This window comes from Lepidochelys kempii, chromosome 7, assembly GCF_965140265.1.
Source record: "Lepidochelys kempii isolate rLepKem1 chromosome 7, rLepKem1.hap2, whole genome shotgun sequence".
NCBI classification, from domain to species: Eukaryota; Metazoa; Chordata; order Testudines; family Cheloniidae; genus Lepidochelys; species Lepidochelys kempii.
The window spans coordinates 36,834,834-36,856,240 of record NC_133262.1 but is presented as its reverse complement, the minus strand read 5'-3'; the positions used below and the strand labels follow the sequence as shown (position 1 = coordinate 36,856,240).

The 21,407-nt window shown below is 40.2% G+C and overlaps 1 protein-coding gene across 18 annotated transcripts in view; it reads right to left on the bottom strand.

Annotated features, from left to right (window-relative positions):
- The window catches only part of IQSEC1 (IQ motif and Sec7 domain ArfGEF 1), a 718,643-nt gene that overhangs the window by 98,745 nt on the left and 598,491 nt on the right, over positions 1–21,407 (bottom strand). For all 18 annotated transcript variants that reach the window (XM_073352194.1, XM_073352208.1, XM_073352210.1 and 15 more), the window contains one exon: positions 786–1,068. In XM_073352194.1, coding sequence (XP_073208295.1) covers positions 786–1,068 — 283 coding nt within the window. The remainder of the gene's footprint in view (positions 1–785; positions 1,069–21,407) is intronic.

Here is a 21,407-nt window from a genome sequence, read left to right as displayed (position 1 = left end):
ATAGCGTATGGTAAATATGATCTCTGTAGCAGAACCTACATGTATTGGTGTATTGTTTACTACAAATCTTTCAATTAAAAAAACCAAACAAAACACATGCTTACCTATTTTAAATTGTGAAACCATTGGTTCAAAAAGGACACACTGGATAGAATGTGGAAGGTAGCACATTCCAAATACGGCTACTGTCAAGATACCTCAAATGTGATTTTAAAATGTTTCATACATTTAGAAAAGAAGAAGGGCCTTTTTAGAGAGACATCCTGAAGCCCTTACACAACTTCTACTCAGATCTTAGTGAAGTCAAATGGAGTGTTGCCTGACTGAGAAAAAACTGAACGAACAACTCAAGATCTGGCAGTTCGAATTTAGTCTGACTATAGAGGAAACAGTTTTTTTTTTTTTCAATAGCACCAAAACCATTCCAAGTTTAAAATTACTAATTTTACTGAGAAAAAAAATTGCATTATTTCACACTGTGAACAAGATATAAGCCAAATGCATGAAATCATAACCATGGGGAGAATTAAGTTTTCACTTTATGTTAATAACAAATATGGCGTTTTTTCCAATTTTGGCTGTTGCCTCAATGAGCTAAAGAAAAAGCGGACTGGAGGGGATGGAATTTTTATAATATTCAACTATGCCATCTTTGAACTAACTTGGATTTAGACAAATAAAAATGAGTCATTTTCAGCAGCACACGTGAACTTCCCTAAAGCTTTTTTTGTTGGCAAACAGACCCTTTTGCCTTATTCATAAATAAAGCAAGATAGCTTAAATACCTGCTTATCTTGTAGGTCTGAGGAGAGTTCATAGCTCTCAGAAAGTGATCTTGACCTTTTAATAGCTTCTTCCTCTGCTTGTTTTCTCAGTATTGATGTTGAGTGCTGAAGCTTAGGCCTCCGAGATCTTTGCTGCCCAGGTGAGACAGAATACAGCCCGTAAGCAGAATGGTCGTAATGGTCTGGGCTTATAGCCGAACTATGGGTTATAGGTCCTTGATGGTAAGTAGATGGGCTATCCAAAGATGTGCCAGTTTCACTACTTGGAGCTTCGCCTTCAACACTAGATAAACAAAGAAAGGGTGGGGGAAAAAAGCCTCTAGTAAGTATTATACACCAAAGATCTCAGCAGTTAACTATTAGTATAGCTCTATTAAGCTTCAGATTATCCAGACTTAATTCACTATTTGTTAAAATTCACCTGTAGTTATTTATATTGTAGGGTCAGGTAGGCGATAGGTCAACTATCATAAATTTAGCATTTACTTAAACAGATTTCTATTTTTGCTGCAGAAGTCTTGAGGCAGCAAAAGTGAGATTTCCTGTTTATGTAACAATTTTTAGTAATATTCTGAATAACTCACTTAACCATTTCTAGGCAAAAAGAAACATTTCCAAAAGGAGCTTCTTCCATTCATTTCTACTTCAGTCCACTGCAAAACTACGAAATGTATATTTATATTTTTTGTCATGTAGGTCAAAATACAAGAAATAATGTCACATCTTTAAGTTTCAATGCAGCATAAAAATATTATTTTCCCCCTTACGCAAAGTAAATTTGAGATTTTCTGTGGCCTGTGAGGTATAATGCATTCATAGAAATTAAAGACGGGGAAAAATATCTATGAGGGTAATCTAATCGCTTTGCCAGTGCAGGATTATTCTCTCACTATATTTTGTAGAGCTTTGTCCAATCCAGTTTTAAAATACCCCAGGAGATGGGGTTTTCTAGCTAACAAAGGACCATAACTTCAGGTGTGGAATACACATTAGGACTACTTGAGACCTCTCAAAAACAAATATTCGGTTTTCATACAAATAATACTAATACTTAGGAACCAGGGGAAGAGAAATCCAGGAAATGTGACATACAACCAGAATTTTTTCTAAACTGAATCTTGTCCAAAGTTTACCTTGAGGTACCATTTATTCTTTAATGGCATATTGCATTAGCTTTTTGCATTTATGTTAGAAAACTCTTACAGTACAAGATGCTGTACTTTTTCTTTTTCATACAGCTCAAATCAAACATTGACAGATTCCATGTTTATCTTGCTTACATACCATGTTGACAGGAAATGGATTTTCATTTACACTGGTTTTCAAAAGACTCAGCAACACACCCTTTCCCACGTGTGCACAAAACACAGACTTTCCCTACCTACCTTTTGTTTTAAGAGCAGATACACCAGGACTCTCAAGAAATAAAATTCCACGTGCCCTCACCCTGGTTTACACTCATGTATTACTTTCATATAGCTCACATACACTCAAACATAAAAAAGCTCTTCTGTTGTCTCTTAGAAATGAAATGCTAAGGTCCCTGTTAGACACATACCACAGCAGTCCCTTCAGCAGTTCAAAGTACAGAGTGATTTCTGAAAGAACATTCTCCAGTAGATTGCAGTGCCAGAACAGATCAAGGTTAACACTGTCAAACCTCTTCTGGCTTGAACAGTGTGTAGTTGTGTAAGTGGGGAAAAAAAAAGGCTCTTAGATTTCTCCAAATATTTCTACAAACATTTAAAATCGAAAGCAATTCCTCTTTCCTTGCCCCACCAAAACGTGACTCTCCCAAAAAAGATGTTTTCAGACATGCAAACAGGAAAGATTTCAGTCTATACACAAATCACTTTTTCTGAAAAGGAAGCTGACAGGAAACTAAATCCCTTTCCCTTTAAATACAGCTGGGTTTCAATTAAAAAAAATTAATTATCCCAAATTTAGTAACTGACATTGAAAATATGAAGCCATCCATTTAAAAAATTTAAAATAAAAAATCTTAATAAATTCCATTGAGAATTTCCTTACCAAACTGCATCATATTGCCTCTTTCAGCGCTAAGAAGAATTTTTCCAGTTGAGGGTTGAATTGTTAGGCTGCATTTGTTTGTACCTAGTAAGTTCCTAATTAAAATTTATCCATGTAAGTAGTTTCAGTACAAGCACATTAAACTTTGTTTTATACTCTAGTTATGACAAGCGATGCCAGACTATCACAAAGTTTTAATATTTTTCCTTTCTTAGCTCTAACATTTTTTGCCCTTCTCCCCTCTTAAATTGTAAAAGATTTAATAATCCTTCTACTATGATGATTACCACACTGACATTTTAATAATGATTATTTCAGTACATGGCTTCTTAATGACCTTCAATGCCATTAATAAAAAGTTGCAGCACTGATTTGAAAGACATTGTTTTTTTGGGACCAAGTCATGGATTTTCTGAAATTCTCTGGCCTTCCCTCTTAATATTTTAAGGTTTTTTTTTTCCCCCAGCAGTGAACGCAACCCCTGAATTATAGGCAAAAAGAAAAGGAGTACTTGTGGCACCTTAGAGACTAACCAATTTATTATGAAGTGAGCTGTACCTCATGAAAGCTCATGCTCAAATAAATTGGTTAGTCTCTAAGGTGCCACAAGTACTCCTTTTCTTTTTGCGAATACAGACTAACACGGCTGCTACTCTGAACCCTGAATTATTGGTATAGCTAATCTCATTTTGGTTGTAAACCCACTCCCTGCTACCACGTGTCTGACCTTTGAAGCAGCAGCGAAGTAATTATTTTTTACAACGTGCAGCCCTCCTGTAGGAGAGGCTTTTCAAGTAAGCAAGCCAGATCTCCACTGCATATTTGGATGCTTTCTTCATTTCTCCACCTTCATTGCCCACTAATTTAAAAGGTGGCTTGTGTGTGCGCATGCTCACGGGAGTGAGAACAGAATCAAACATAAAATTCACCTGTCAAACACACCTTCCCTCTCCTTTATTAAAAATGTCATTCAAGGCAAGTATGACCATTTTAATAAATGTGATTTGTGTTTGGTATTAAGGACAGCTAAAGTCACTTTTTCCAAACTGTTATTGAGCTGCACATTGCCCCATCATATAATGGATTTAACAGAACTGTGGCAGTTAGGAGAGTAGGTCTTATTTTACAACAGCAATGGGCTGGTGAGGATCATCTCCACCCCCATTACTCCTGACAATGGTTATACTAAAGTGGCAGCTCTCAACCTTTCCAGACTACTGTACCCCTTTCAGAAGTCTGATTTGTCTTCCGTACGCCCAATTTACACCTCACTTAAAATCTATTTTCTTACAAAAATCAGACATAAAAATACAAAAGTGTCACAGCACGCTAGTACTGAAAAATTGCTCACTCTAATTTTATAATTAAAGGGTAAAAATGAATCAACTGGAATATTGTTTATATGGCTCTATACACTGAAATGTAAGTACAAGTCATTGTCTGTGAAGTTTTAGTTTGTACGGACTTCGCTAGTGTAGCCGGTTGTAAAACTAGGCAAATACAGTATCTAGATGAATTGGTGTGCCTCCTGGAAGTGTACCTCTGGTTGAGAGCCACAGTACTTAAGGTAACTCATTTCCTCCAAAATGGATTCCAGACAGGAGTCCCTCAGAGTACGAGCAGAGGAGGAGGCCATCACCAGACTTTCACCCAGCCACGGATTAGGAGTCACATTCTCATCCTGTGTGAGGACGCTGCTCTGCCCTTGTAGTGACAATTACAATCATGAGATTCACCCTGTCTGGAAGGGTAAACAGTGATTTCTCAGGATATGGCTACACTAGAAATGTAAGTCTACTTGTGTTAGGTCTACTTCCACCACTTCAGTAATAGCTGAGGTGGCTGTATGTCCACACTACCCTCCTTGGGTTCCTGGTATGCATCCTCATGTGGAGCACTTCCACCAACCTAGGAGGGGCAAGTGTGGGGAGCTGAGACACCAGTCTCTCAGCTCCTCTAGCAGCTCCCTGTCGGGAGCCTGGCTGCCCCACAGGCTCCTGATGGGCTCCCCTCAACCCCCATTTTGTCTACCTGCTCCACACCAGGAGTGGGGGGAAGCCACAGAGGGCTTCTCCCCTCCCCGTTTCCCACTGGGAAACAAGTACACACACCCTGGCACAGTTCTTATTCCATGCTCTGGGCCCAGGCTGTTTTTTCCCTGTCCTTTCTCCTTCTCCCCATATATATTAGCCCTTTTCTTGCCTTTACTCTTCTTATGTCGTGGCCTGGTAATTTATTTTTTTTTTTAACTCTTATTTCTTTGGTCTCCCTCCTTCCCCTGCTGGCCCCCATCCTCTTTCACCCTGCCTGCCAGCTCTCCTCATTACCCATCTCACCTGCAGGCTACACATTGCTTCAGCTGATCACCCATTTAGTGGCTCTGTTAGACCAGGCTTTGCACATGTTTGCAGCTGTGCTGAATGTTTCAGGACCAGAGAAAGAGAGCATGGGTTGGTGGGCAGACGCCTAAGGGCATGCCTGGATATGTCAGCTGCTCCCCATGAAGGGCTGCATGGGAGCAAGGAAGGAATGCAGGAGGTTTGCAAGGAGCCACCTGCCAATTAACCTGTAGTCACTGAAGCACATTTGCAAGGAGGTGTAGGACAGACTGGGGGTCATTCAGCTTCTCCTGCCTCCTTTAGTTCCCTCCTCCTATCAGTCTTCTCCTCCTGGATTAATCTGGCATCTTCCGTTTCCAACACTGCTGAATTGCCATACCTCACAGCAGCAGGGAATAAAACACATGATGAAATACAAGGGGAGAAAGGATGGGCGTGTGATTAAGGCAAGAGAACTGGAAGTCAGGAGACCTCAAGTTACTTAAGCCTAAATTTTCAAAAGCGGTCACTGATCAACTACTGAGCACCCACAACTCAGATTCAAAGCAATGGGAGGTGTGCGTGCAAGACACCTCTGAAAAAAACAAACACAAAAAAAACAAAACACCACAACTCTAGAGATAAGCTCCTCAAAAGAATTTGGGCTCCTAACTCCCATTGAAGATACAGGCCTAGGTATCTTAAGTTGGCCATCCAAAGCTGAGATCCCCTCAAGGAGTGACCACTTTTGAAAACGTAGGCCTTATTCACTCTGTGCCTCATTTCCCCCCCTTCTATAAGAGGGGGATACAACTACTTCCTGGCAGAACTTGTGAGATTAACTACATTCATGCTTGTAAAGCACAGTGAGTTCCTCAGAGAAGTGCTCAATAAAAACTGTGACCACCACCCCTTCAAGGCATAATTACTATAGGCCAAATTCTTATTTGGGGCTTCCACCATCTCTTAGCTTTATCCAACTGAGATGTACCTGTATTATTTATGATACTCACTGATATTCCCAGTTTATAGTAAGATACTCTTCAGGGCTCCTGTCTATTTAGGGAGACTTTGGATTTATGGACTGATTCCTCTCCCCCACAACCTCCTAATATGTCATCTGAGTATTAAGTGTCAATGGCCTCTCTACTGCAATCATAAAACAATAAAAGGAGGAGACTAGAGTAACTATAGGGACACATTTCAGAGTAGCAGCTGTGTTAGTCTGTATTCACAAAAAGAAAAGGAGTACTTGTGGCACCTTAGAGACTAACAAATTTATTTAAGCATAAGCTTTCGTGAGCTACAGCTCACTTCATCGGATGCTGTAGCTCACGAAAGCTTATGCTCAGATAAATTTGTTAGTCTCTAAGGTGCCACAAGTACTCCTTTTCTTTTTATAGGGACAGACTGACTCTGACTCTAGTGATACTGTATCATTCCAGTCTCAATAAAAGGGTGGAATTTAGTCGTCAGACAAGACAGGAAGAGGAAAAGGCTGCTGCCAGCACTGTACCGAAGGAGTGAATGAAGTGAAGTGGACAGACTGAAAGAAAGGAAAGTTACAGTTTGGAATAACTCATGATATTGACATTACTAATTACAAATAAGGCTTTCTACTGGGCCAAGGAAATCCTTTGTAAGATGCTGTTTGCACCTCAATTTTTTGGGGGGAAGGAAAGTGGCAAAGAAGCCATCTGAACTGGCTCAGTTGACATTAGCAAGGATCTGCTATAAAGAAGCCTGCAGAGACCACAAACTGTATCAGATTTTAATAGCACCAAGGCAAAAAAAAGGCAGTAGAAAAGGAGGAAGGAGATGGGGAGGAGGAAGGCATGGAGAGACATGGAAACAAATTGGATATGTTTTCACTTCTCACAGATATTTAAGATTATAGGTGAAAAATCAACACTTCAGAATAACCTGCCTTCCCCCAAGGAATAAAAACTGCTGTGGAAAATTAAATATAGATGGGTTCGGAGGTTCTCTGCCCTCCACCACATGTGCAGATCTGGATTTCCTGAAACAGCTTCTCCTCATCTAACACACACAAGCATACATACTTTTAAAAAAAATGAAAATACATCAATAGAAGTGACATACGTGAATGCAAGTAGGATCTGTTCATCTCATCGGCAGGGCAATAAGACCGGGGTCATGCCTGCAGTGCAACTTACACTGCATTACCCATGATGCGCACTGAGTTCTAACAGCTACAGAATCAAAGCTGGCTGCTCTGTTTGAATCAAAGAATGATGGCAATGTGAGACCATGGCTGCCAAAAGCTGATTTTCTAACTAATTTATCTGGATGTCAAGGAAGGACAGGCTGAAGGATCCAGGAACCACACTAAGCCAAAGTAGTATACTATATAACCAGGACAACAATTAGCAAAACGGATGTTAATAATGACAATAAAGTTTGTTGTATCTTTAAAATCCTTTCCTACAATTTTGATGGCAGAAGTCATCTGGGATTACTTATTAGACAAACTAGCAAAACTGCAGCTGTACACTCAACTTATCAAGGCCTTCACTAAATCTGCAACTGGAGGAAGTGGTCTAGTGGTTAGGGCACAGCAGGAAAGGTCAAGACTTTTGGGTTCCAGACCTGGCCTTGCCACACTCTGTGTGATCCTAGACAAGTTTCTTACTGTCTCTGCGTCTTAGTTTACACCTGATTGCAGCAAATAATACTTCTGATCACAAACGAGTTGCGAGGCTTAATCGATTTAAGAATCTTGGTGTTTTTTTTTAACACACTAAAGGATCTTCATATTTAATATTACTGATAGAATAATAGGGCCCTTTCATTTGCACACTCACATTTTCCCTTCTGAACAAATCTTACCTACCTTTAACTTGACACTGTACAAAACAAACATATAAACAAAGGCAACTAAAAAATACAAAAACTTATTCACATTTGGGCCAAATACAGAGACTGATGGCTGCCCCAAAATTTTAGGAAAGTAAAAAGTAAACCCTGAGCTTTCTCTTGAGTATTTGTACACTACAGGCTTGATCTTGCTCCCAGCCGAAATCAATGGCAAAACTCCCATTGACTGCAGAGGCTGTAAGACTGGGCTCCACAGGTGGACACATTTAACGCTCATAAACATCACACCATGCTACGACAGGAACATCAAGAAATGCAAATTAGATGGTAAATATTAATATTTTACAAAAGTCTCATTGCTTCATCTTTAAAAATATCTGTTTTACAGACAACTCTACCTTGTGATCCTTAGCAGCTAATTCAGAGTGTAAAGACATTGGAAAAAACAAAAACAAAAAAAAACACCTCAGATGCAAGAGGAACATTCAGTATTCAAGACAATGTAAAATAAAAACCTGAAATCACTCAGGTCATGAAGCATTTGAATGCATATATAAGGCTATAATGGGTTCACAAAGTGATGGAATAAGTGGACACATGCGACAGTAACCGCACAAAAGTTGAAATCCAGCACACTGTAGATTTTATTCTGAATTAATAAAGTAGCAGAGAAATCAGCATGTTTCTGAACAGTGCATTAGCAGAACCACACCGCAGGCAGTTTTTGAACAGCAAACACACTAGAAAGCCCTTCCATCTGATCAAATTGAGGGAGGAATAAAACTTTGAGAGAGAAATTTTTGCCAATGGATATTTTACTTAGACTATGTGAACTCACTGGTTATTTTTCATCAGAGGATTTATTTAAAATGGGCTTATGAATAGGCAGTACAAAGAGGTGAGGACAAAAGCAGGAACTAAAAAAAAATCCGGTGGTGTTATATGGATTAGAGATATCAGCACTATTTATTTATTCCTTAAAGATTTGTTGAGAAAGGGACTAAATTATAGGTTTCAGAATAACAGCCATGTTAGTCTGTATTCGCAAAAAGAAAAGGAGTACTTGTGGCACTTTAGAGACTAACCAATTTATTTGAGCATAAGCTAGGCATGCAATAGTCTGTGTTGGTGGTTCTGAGCCTGTCTGGCCTATTCAATCCTACTATATTATCAGTCGTGTTCTTAAGGTAGTTCCTAAGGGCCAGCCCAAAGTGAATCCCCATTGTGCTAGGCACTGTACAAACACAGAATAACAGATGACCCCTGCCCTGAAGGGCTTAGAGTCTAAACAGACAAAAATAGATGCAGCGAGGGGAAGGGGTAGAAATCACAAGCAGAGGGAACAGCGTGATTTAACATGGTTTTGCTATTTGATGTTAGTTCCGTGTTGGGGGGGGAGGGAGGAAAGGGGGAGAAGTGGGCTTACTTAGGAGGAGATCAGTTAAACGGACAGAAAAAGGGAAGGGGGCTAAGGAGACAAGGCAGGGTTTGAGAATAAAAAGGGCAGGTGGGAAGTGAAGCGGAGGTGAGGGGACTGAGGAGGGAAGGAGCAAACCGTTGATCAGCCAGGGCAGAAACAGTCAAAAATATTCTACAGTTTTGATTGGAATGCCCAGAGGTCCCTGCTTTGGCTGCTTCTGCTCTGGCTGGCTGTCCTCTGCAATTTTCTCCCAAGCCCACATAGGGAGGGGAAACACCATCTGGGTTCCAGTGCCTCCAGAATCTCAGGACGCAGGTCTCCCCTACAGAGTTTTGAGTCCAGGGGAAAGGGGTGCAAAGGAGAAGGGTGGTCCCTGGCTGGGACCCATTTTACCCGTTCTCTCCAAATGTAGTAGTCCCTGCTTTCATTGCTTCTGGTCCTACAGGTGGATCTCCTAAGATCTCTGGTCTTAAGACATTTTGCCATAAATGTTTTGTAACTACATAAAAATGAATGAACATGAATTCTAAGGCATGCACAGTAAATTCTTCAGTTGCTAGGGTGTTAAAAGTGTGCTTGAGGATTATGAATAGAAAGTGAAAGAGAGCCAATTTCTTGTCTTCCCAGTTGACATCAGATAGGAGGGGGGGAAAAAAACAAAAACCAGCACTCAACTCGTCCATGACAGTACTCCCATTCTGTTCTATAGGAAGCAGATAATTTTTAAAGCATGGCTGGGATTAAACATTGCCAGGAATGGCAGTCCAGACTCCAGACAGTCTGCACAATCTGAATTAAAACAAAACCTAATGAAATATTTATGCCCAAGTTTCTCTCTTTTTTTTTTATTTATTAAGATGCTACATTTTTCCAGAAATGTATTCTACTGTGACGGTTAAAGCATTTATATTAGTTTGCAGTGACCAGGCCATTTGCCTCCTTATCATCAGACCAAAAATATTTTGCAAGGAAATGCAAACAAACCCTAGCCTCGGGAATTGCAATCTTCCTGTTGAGTCTGCCAACTGGTGGCTGGATAGAAAAGACTTAATAACAGAGCCCTCTTTTCTCCCTTCAGTTTCTGGATGCATGGTGTGTGCATCCTGTACCATACCACAGTTGGGAGTTGATCCAGGATCCTCATTGTTCAAGCCTTATGCCAGCTGAAGCAGTAGGAAGCTTTTCTGTGAATAAGCCAGTAAGAACTGTACTAAGACTGCATAAAGCAAAATTCACTTTCGGCAGTTTATTTTCCGCAGGATTCAATGTGCAATTGGACCCAATGTGAAAGACGCAGCCAGTAAAAACTCCCTCTTAATATATATTAAATAGTTATTAGAATGGAGAGGTTGCTTTACATTCTCCTTTATAAAACGGAATGTTAGTGCTCATGATACATTCTTGATCATCACTGCTGGAGTATCTCTGAACAAGTATAGCATGAGCAGCGGCAGTGCAAGCTGCCTCCATAAGCTTCATTTCTAGAGACAAGAGAAGAAGTTCATTATCCCTGACCAAAAACAGTTGTTGGCGTTCCTATCAAAGTATCAGAACCATTTCTGATTATGTTGGTTTGGGTTTTTTTAATATTTATTTTGAATAGTTGTCCACTGATAACTGGGTGGAAACCACGAACCTCATTTAACACAGGTCTTTGTTCAACCATCAGATCATTATAATTTTTAGTCACTACTTCCATGGGCTGGATTCAGACTAATAACCTAGAGAAGCAGGCTGCTATATACAATTGCAACAACAATAATAATTTGCTCCTATGTAGGGCATTTCCTTCAAGGATCTCAAACTTATAAATATCTCACAAGGAAGGTTAAGTGACTTGCTCAAGATTATAAAGCAACTCATTGGCAGAGTTAGAAACACAGCTCAGGTTTCTTGACTCCTATTTATCTGCCTTAGCCACTAGATAATGCAGCCTCCATCCTCCTAAACCAGCTTTTCCCAAACTTGGGACGCTGCTTGCTCAGGGAAAGCCCCTGGTGGGCCGGTCTGTTTACCTGCCGAGTCTGCAGGTTTGGCCGATCGTGGCTCCCATGGGCCATGGTTCACCGCTGCAGGCCAACTGGGGCTGTGGGAAGCAGTGCGGGCCGAGGGACATACCGGCAGCCGTTTCCTGCAGCGGCGAACCGCGGCCAGTCGGAGCCGCAAATCAGCTGTACCTGCAGATGCGGCAGGTAAACAAACCGGCCTGGCCCGCCAGCGGCTTTCCCTGAACAAGTGGTGTCCCAAGTTTGGGAAACACTGCCCTAAACCATCAAGTCCCTGTGTTTCCATAAATACCTAAAGAGGACAAGCCATCATCTTGTTCTGTCCCTACGTACTTTGAAATCACATGCTATTTCCACAGGTGCCAATTTGGGGAAATTCTTCAATCAAATCTGCCCCTTCTCCAGCTCTCGTTTTTCCTACTCCCTCCCCAAATCTGTTTGAACCATCTCTGCCCAGGAGAAAGGTATACAAACATACTATGTTAGTCATACAGGAGAGAAAATAATTTTACAAGATTGCTTACTTTCTTCCAGTCATAGCTACACTTCTATCCATAAACGTTACCAAAAACATCCAGAACTGGAATATGTAGGCACTTGAGGAATTTGTCATAACTTGTGAAGAGGGTTTAAATTCAAATCAAACAAACAGTGAAGGTTTTATATGAGAATGCAGCTTTATAAAAGTATTCCACTGCAAAATATTTGTCCTAGTTTTAAAAACTAATATTACTGAGTGCCTAAATATCAGGGAGGGGAGCAGAACTGCCTATCAGTTTTGCATCAAATATGTATCTTCATACTCTAGGTGTTTCCAAAAAAAGTACACCAATGCCTCTTGTAGCTCCTACTAATTATAGATGCTGCCTTGAAATGGATTCAAGTTCAAGTTCTCACACCTGGTTCAGGGAAAGCCATATGCAGCCAGAAGCCATCAGTGGAACTGACTTGAAGTCATACAGAGACACAGAATGGCAGCTGCAGAAGCAGCTGCTATGGTTAGACCCTCCTGAAATGACGCCTAGGAAAAGCACTACAGTGGCAAAAAAATGTTCAGATCAAAATCTAGGCATTCCATATAGGAACCATCACCTAAGAAAAGGAGTTCTCACATATGATTTGGTGCTTATGACAGCTACAAGATCTCATTTGAATCCCAAGTCTTAAACCACAATTATCTCAAAACACAAGCACAAACACACACAAATGAGGCTGAAAGCAAAGCTATGCCACACTATGCATAATTGAACTTTATCATAAGTATTTATTTGACATACAGTGCACCTCACTGCTTCAAAGTTGGCTTAGATTTATATACACCTGTGGTGCTTTCCACTGAGAAAGAGGAGGTCTGTTTCATTAAAGCTCTGATGTATGCGCTGGATTATCTCAAATGACTTCTTGTGAGAAATTTTAAAAGTATCCTTTAAAATACAGAACTTTTTCTATAGATATTTCATGTTGGTGACTGCTTTAATACCTGCTTCTTTCCACATTATAATATTTCAAGTCAATCTTCAAATTGGTGAGATAAAGTGAGTTTAGATACGTTATTTGCAACATTTACAGATGAGAATCTAGTTCATTCCCATTTCTATTTTGAAAAATGCTAGTAAATGATACTGTCAGTTATATTAAGGGAACTGGTTTAATTTCTCCCCACCCCCAGAAAAGCAGCAACAATGCTAACTCACTCCTCAGCTAATCTCTCTTCAAATTTATGATGTCCCAAAGTTCAAAGTCCTTGCAACTGACAACATCATTCCTGGGTACTGACAAAGGTTTTGATCTGGGAAAGAAATATTGGCCAGTTTCTTTTACTTAGAAAGCTCTTTCACAAATTCAGCTGGTTCTGCTAAAACCAAAATATGTAACCTTCAAAACCACAAAGCAATGTCACAAATCAGTTGATTTTATTAATTTGGAATTATTTAAAGAAAAACCCAGATAGAGTTGCATGTTTCTCAGAAGTAACAAAAACATTATGATACAGGACGTTTTAGGGCAAAATTTGCCAATCAAAGGTGTACTGTAGGACAAAATGTAGATATTTTGCTGGCAACTGTGGATGGAATCTGTGTGTGCAGGGATATCAGAATACTAAAGCCAAGTACTACTACATGGATTGTAGAGGACAATTTTGCCCTCAGGGCCAAATCCTGGACTCAAGTCAGTGGCAAAATGCCCATTAATCTCAATGGCACCCTCAGTGAATAACTATCTTCCCCGTAAAAGGCAATAGAAAATAAGTCAAAAGCCCTTTCCTTCACTCCACATTTTGAGTTATAATCTTATGCCCTTTTTAATGGGGTAATGTAATCTTTTGCTCCAGTCCAGGTAGCAGGAAAAAAAAATCATTGTTTTTCAAAGAAGAGGTAAGCACAAACAAGGTGGAAAACAAAACAAAATCTCATAACCAGTGTCTCTGAAAACTAAAAATACCGATCTAAAAAGAGCTTGCTTTGGAAGCTGAGGGTTATCCCAAGGAAGATGGTGAAGGTTAAATAACTGATAGAGCAGCCTTGACCAGTTCAAACAGAGACAACACATTGACTAGTGGCTGGAAGTACCTCTTCAAAACAAGCATAAAAAAGCCTCAAAATGCCTATTTACTGCACTGTAAAGCTCATTTTCTGTTCTGATGCCAATGTCAAAGCTGTATTTTTTAATTTCATATTCTATTTTTCACTTGTTAGAATTTGTGAAATAGCCAACAGAACTTGTGCGGCTTAATAGCATGCTGCTACCTCTGGCAAAGTTAGGAGGCGATTTAATTGTAAACTATGTTTCTCAGCTCTCTATAAAGTTTAATTTAGCAATGAATTTACACCAGACTTTAAATTAAAAAAAAAAAAAAACCCTAACAACATGTATTACTAAAAGGAAACTATTAACTCCTTTTCCAGCATAAAATAGACTATGAATTTAACAAATTTTGGATACTTTCCTAGAGAAAGATAGTTGGTATCACATAGGATCTATTAGTTTGTGTGCATATGCAAAGCATGTTAATGCTAATGGATGTTGCATGTGCATCAAAAGGATATTTAGACTCCACAGAAAAAGTAAAACCAAAAATCATACATCATTTTATAAAACAGCCATTTTTTCTTTCAAACATGACTTTTTTTTTTTAAACTGAAGCCCTTGATACCCTGTAACATTTCATTTACCACCAGACCTGATTCTGTTCCCCCTATTCATATTGTGTATTATTTTATTTGTGTAATTCCACTTAAGTCTGTGGGACTTCCCAATATTAGTGTCAGAATTAATTATGCTCTGAAATATTTATTTACAAAAGGAGATGAACTGTTTAGATGCATCATCTGGCATGGGGAAGCCCCTTTTTATTTTGAGTAGCTACAAAAAACACATTAATATTTTGCTACCAAGATATGCGCTGCAGCCTATACATGCTAATTTTAAAAAGAAAGATTCAGTTTCTGCAGCTGGGGAAGAACTGATCAGCGTGCACAGCTGAGACAGCATTTGTTACAGTACAACAATAATCCTTGTCTTCAGACCAGCCACCCTTGTTCTTCTACTCTGTTGTGGCTTCAGCTGTTGTGTCAAGCCAATCAGAGGGAAAGATAAGCCTGAATGATATCACTGCCCAGAGAATTAAAATCCAGCTTGTTGGCATTTAGGCTCTGTAGGAAGTCAAGCATCAGAGTCCTGCTCTTTACTTCTTGTCAGACCCTGTTAATATTCTCTCTTTCCATTTTTGTTTCCTACCTGATACATTTTGTCTATTTAAAAATAGACAATGAAATGCCATTTATTGAGCCAGAAAATGTTTCATGTGTTGAAATTTCATTCAGGCAAAAAAATTACACCAGGATCCTAAATCAAATCAATTTGATGACTTCTACCACTCGACCTATTTCAAGGTTTTTCTCCTTTGCTATTTGAAACAACTGCTAATACAATCTACACAGCTGGGAACAATTTTTGAGCAGGCCAGCCTTCCCCTTCAAGTACCTCAGTGTTCACAGGCAGAAGGAAGTTAAGGAACTAAAGAACATATGAAGGGCCTCAAGCAACAGCAACCACTACAAAAACAAATGCTGTTTTATTTTACATAACACCTCACAACTTGGTTTACTTTTTAAAATAAACATATTTTCATTTGGGTAACAAGCAAATATTCTAAAGGAGGATCAACGATTCAGAAAGTATGTTAAACAACAAATGGATTCAGTTTCATGCCTCCTCAAAAGCCTATGTTAACTACCAAAGCTGGTTCAACTCTGACACAACCCGATGAGTGAACAGGGAATGGATTTACAATTAGTCTGGAGCTCTGGATGCCCCATTCTCTACTTTAAAAAAAAATTTAAGTGTCTGAATAGATTTTTCACCTTCTTACAACTTAAAAAGACTGTCTTCCCCCAGTGGCTGGATTTTCCCCAGCTATCAATAAATGTGATGTTACAGAGCTGGATAATTGTGAAAAGCCAAATTCAAAATGAAGATAACTGGAGAATGCCAGCACACCAACTCTGCTTATTTTCCACTACATCTAGAAACAGTACTCCTCTGACAATGCTGCACACTCTGGCTGCCCTTTAATCCAGCTCGAGTTTGGAGAGGATTTAGCAGTGTTTTACTTCAAAGAAAAACAACGTCATTTCAACATGCATAAATGTGCACAAACAGACAAGAATTTACTTCACTGGGTAGTAAAGACATTGGATAATAGACACAACACAGTTACTGTACAGAGCTTGCTCCTGCGCTCAGTGAAGCAGATGAGAGTTATGCCACCAATGAGATGAGGAACTGGCCAAGAGTGAGGTACACACTCTGAAAGATGTCTTTATATTGTGACTCACTGGAATGTAATCAAAGCTGAGCAGCCTTTAATCATAGACCTCTTCATAAAAGTGATTTTTTATCCTTTGCAACACAAACAGAGTTTTCTAGAATTGCAGTATGCACAGTATTTAGGAAAACAGTCTGGAAGGGAGATGGGTTCTGTATTGAGGGGAGATAAAATATCAGAGCTTCTTACATTCTGGGAAAATAATTTAATGAATCAACATACACAAAAGACTTGTAGTCTTTTGTACAAGACTTCACCATACAGTGTTACTGTGTGCACCCCCTTCACACCCAGGGTGAGACACAAACCAGCAGACCCCTTAGTCTCTAACAAGTACAAGATTTATCAACAGCTTTTTATCTGACAGCCAGCTTTTTCTAGCTCCTCTCCCCTAAACTGAGCCTGCGATCTGTCAGATCTCTGATTGCCATTTTAAATGGTCCCATCTCTATTAAGGGTGGACTAAGTGCAGATTCTCAGTGGGTTGGAGATGGAGTTTTCTAGCCCTGCCTCTCACTGATCACAGTAAAAAGGTGGAGTAGGACTAGGGCAGTAATTCTCAATGACTGGTCCATGGACTGGTGCCAATCCCGGAGACCTTCCTGACAGTTTAGGAAGGCAGCAAGCTGGTCCCTGGTATCAAAAAGGTAGACACTACTGGTGGGCCTTATGGTGATGTGTTGAAAACAGTGTTAAAAATTATGATCTATCACTTGAAATTAAGAGGGGTTCTCCTGGTCCTGCTTTCAGACAAAAGGGCTCTGTAGGGAAGCATGCAATCAAAGTCAGCCTACAGACAAATAGCCTACAATAAGGTAGGTTGAGTTGTGCCTCTCTCAGTTAGGGAGCAACCTGCTTTGTCTTTCTTTGGTTTCGGGGTCTTGTTATTCTGAGAAACAGTGTTACATTGCAATCTTTCAGTAAGAGCATTTTATGTATTTATCTAGTTTTTCTGTTTGTATGAAATGAAACATATCCTTAAGATGCAGAGGTTTTGGGTGTCTACTACAGCTTGCTTTCAGCCAAGAACTTTCTCCTCTTGAAGACAGCCTTAGAATTTCTCCAGGGTACTTCACTCTATATGCAAAACTATTGGCCACTTGCAAACAGTTCTTAACACCGGAGAGTTGTTCCCCGCCCCCCCCCCCCATCTCTTTCACACACATACTTCATAGCTTATTTTTGAGACAGATTACTCAGGTCCTGATTCTCCACTATGTTCAAGCTGTGCTGAGCTGTAGTGAACAGTGGTGGGTTCACAGCTCCATGATCCCAGCCACTCAGCCCTGAGGGATGTTCTAGTAGCAAGGGGCCTATTCTAACGTCCACTAACGGAGCTTTCACTGGTTGAGAACTGGGCGTACAGAGCTCAGCTCCACCCCACTTGCTCCTACCAAGCCTGTCCCTGCCCCCCAACCCCTCCTTCACCTTATGCTGGGGATAGGTAGGGACAGCAGGCAGAAGAGGATGCTATGCCACCTTGCCACTTTCATACCAGTGTGGAGTCCCTCTACACAATGGAAATTCTCCAGGGGGAATCTCTGGCCTTTTTAAGTTCACTTTGTGCTGCTTAGGCAATGCAAAATAAATTTAGCAGATTAGAGAATCTAGCCCAGTGAATACTAGTTGGTTCCAGACAAGGAAACAAACCTCCCCCAATAAAATAGTCAGAACACATAGGCTTTATAGGCCATTAGCTATGGCTGAGTACAGTCTAATCTCTCCGCCCCAGGGAATACTTTTCTAGGGCTGCAAGAAATAAAGACCAAGATGGGTGCTCAGTATTTTTAACCAAACTTGAGACAAACTGAACACCACTAATCAGAGGCCACTTTTGAAAATAGTCAGTCTAAACTAACCCTGTATTACATGCACCAACATGGTAGGGTGGGAATAAACTGCATTATTTCTTCTTAATTATGCCCTTGTCCTACTCAACTCTCTCTCACCATGGTCCGCTACTAAAAAATAAAAAAACTTGAGGCTGCAGTGAGCCCATAACAACTACAACCATTTCCCTGCATATTGAAGAAACATCCTCCTCTCTCAGTATCTTTAAATAAAAAAAAAGTGCACACCGGTTGTCCGGTGTTTTACAATATCAATGTCTTCTTACCAAGGTGCACAGAAAATTGTTTGAGACACAGCAGCTCAATGTAACAAGAGTATATAATCAACAATACTTTGTATTTCTGCGCCACCTTTTCTTAGCAGAGCCCTGAGCATTTACAAACATTAACTAAAACTCATGAAACGCTTGCGAGATATTGATAGCAAAGGCATATCTGCATAGGGATCAGTCCAGCCACTTCTGGAATGGAACGCAACAGTTGTTTAATGGCAAACTACATAAGAGCGTAAGAAGGGAAAGTGAATGTAAATTCTATATCCAATTAAAAGTGCAGAAGGAATTTAGGTCACAAGAAAAGTAATTACTGAGCTGAAATATGACCAGGAAGCCTAAGTTTAACAGCCCCACTCATACAGAAAATACTATTGGAGCTCTAACACACAGATGATCAGGGAGTTCTGTTGTACGTGTCATTTGAATGATAGCATCTCCTGCCACGGCAATACAGAACCTCGAACACAACACCAGGGTACTGGTGCAACATTAACTCAAAGGAGGAAGAGCTACTAACTGAATCACCCACACTGCTTCCTGCAGCTTTTTTCCTTGGAGTTCTCCCATGCAAGTACTGACCTGGCCTTACCCTGCTCAGTTTGTGGGAACTGAAAGGATCACAGAACCAGTCGTTATGGCTGCAGGCTAAGTATACCCTAACCCAAGTCAAGAATGCATTTACACACAGATGAGCCTGAGCCACAATTACAACTTCCCCAAGCTTCAGAGGTGTTCAGATGTGGTTTGACCTCTTATAGGGCTAGGGACCAGGTGCGAAATTCAGATCTGAATCCAAAACTGAACTTTCCCATAGTTGTGAGCTGCTCAGATCTGGAGGGAGCTCTTCACTACTCTAAAGAGTTCCATACAAGAGAAAAAAAATATTAGTTTTGTGCCCTTTTGTTGGCAGGATGTGGAGGGGTTTTGCATTTTTTTTGTTTGTTTGTTTTAAAAGCACATTAGAAACGTAGGACATGTCTACCCTGTTTAGTTTGGAAGACTCGATGGACAGAAAGAGAACCAGACAATATTTGTCAAAATGGTTAAAAGGCCTGATTTTTATTTTATTGTTCTGCACCATGTAGTCATTTATATCCATGCAAGGTGAGTGTCAAGTTATACATATCAGAACAGTAGCATTTCATATCCACTTTGCACTGTCCAAATGACTACACACTGTGCAGGACATCAGAGAATCAGGCCCTTTGTACTTCCAGCTGTTTGGAAGACATTTGAGTTAAATAGGTATTAACAAAAAAAAAAAAAAAAAAAAGTTTGTTAGGCTTTGTCTACACTACACAGCTTTTAGGGACATGGCTAAAAGTGTCGCTAAAAGCCAGGCAGCGTAAATGCTGTTTGTCGGCACTTTTGCCAACAAAATACTTCCACCCCCTATGAGTGGGGTTCACATTGTCAACAGGAGAGCACTCCTGCCAACAATGAGCAGTTTACATTGCCAGCTGTCCTGGCAAAACTTTTGTCTTGGGGGGAGGGGGGGAGGGCTTTTTAAAGCACCTGTGAATGACAAAAGTTGTGTCATTCAATTGGCAAGTGTAGACAAAGCCTAAGATATACAACACCCCACTTTTTGTGAATTGAGGGCTGTGAAAGCTCTCATTCTCCCCTTCTCCAGAACAAACAAACAAACAAACAAACAAAAAAACCCCCACAAAATTTGATATACTGGATCAGAAAAAAAAATAACCTTAAAAAATTACACACACTTTCAGGCCTTCTTTGTCCATCATAAGGAATCAAAAAAGGGCAAAAACTATTCTTGTCATTTGCAGGTCACCTTTAACATTAAAATGAAGATATTTTAGGGCTTTGTGGTATAGAAGATCAAAGCACCAGTCCTTATTCTCTGGCAACTTGAATCAAACCATTATGTCAGAGTGAAATAAACCTGTAGTCTCCATCCAGATCCTAATTACAAATGTCTACCTCACAAAACCATGATATAATCTGGCATGACATAAGAAGTTATATGGGTACGTGATTAAAATATTTCTGCTAATAAGTGTCATTAGAAGCTTGTGATCAGTAGTTATTTTTGCAAACCCAAGCCATATAAATTAAGCACAATCTATATTTAAATAACTTTTGACATAAGGTGACAACATCCATGATGCTGAAAATTAACATTCAAATTCTGGGCCAGATTCCCCTCACACCTATGCAATCTCATTAGATAATGGAAATTCATGGGTGAAACTGAGAACAGAATTTGGCCCTTGGCCCATAATCCATTCCAGTGTAAAAAGAAAACTCAAATACAGCGTGTTGTGCTATTAAAATTACGGAGCTGAAAAAAATTAAGGGATTTTGAAGATATCACCCCAACATCTGTCTTTACGTACAACAAATTTACAATGCTGGGTGAAGTTCTCATAAATGGGGTGAATTCTTGCAACACAGACGCCAAGCTTTGCGCAGATCCATGTGTAATATTCTCAGTGAGAACAAGTAATTATATTTTCCTCAGGCTGTGCCCCCTTGTCTGCACGCAGTGGGCCAGGAATGAGTGAGAGTCGGGGGTGGGGGAGAGGCTGGAGCCTATATTTTTGCACACCTCAAAAGCTGACGGGAGAGGCTGTTGAGAGACAAGGGCAGTTGAGGAAACTTGGGAGGTGTAGGAGGAATGGGACAGTGAAGCTGGAGGGAGCCTGAGCCTGCAGTGTCCAAAAGGAGAAACTACAGGGACTCTGTCTGGCCCTGCTGGATGCTTGGCAGTTCAGTGTTATGACCATCATTTTTTCACGGTTTCCCAAAAACCAGCCCTGTGATGAGGGCTGAATTACATTTTTAATTACAGCCCCTGCGCTGGGGTACAAAGTTAGAGCCACACAGCAAATGTCAGCTGGAGCTTTGCACAAAGATAGAATATGACACTAATGTAGAGAATCAGGCTAATTTTTTCATGACCTCTGGGTTTGTTATGCCTCTGTTTCTGGATACTCAACCTGAGACAGCTTGAGCCTGGAGTTTCAGAGGTGCCGAACACCCCCAGTTTTAACAGGAGCCAATGGGAACTGCAGGTGCTTAGCACTTTTGTA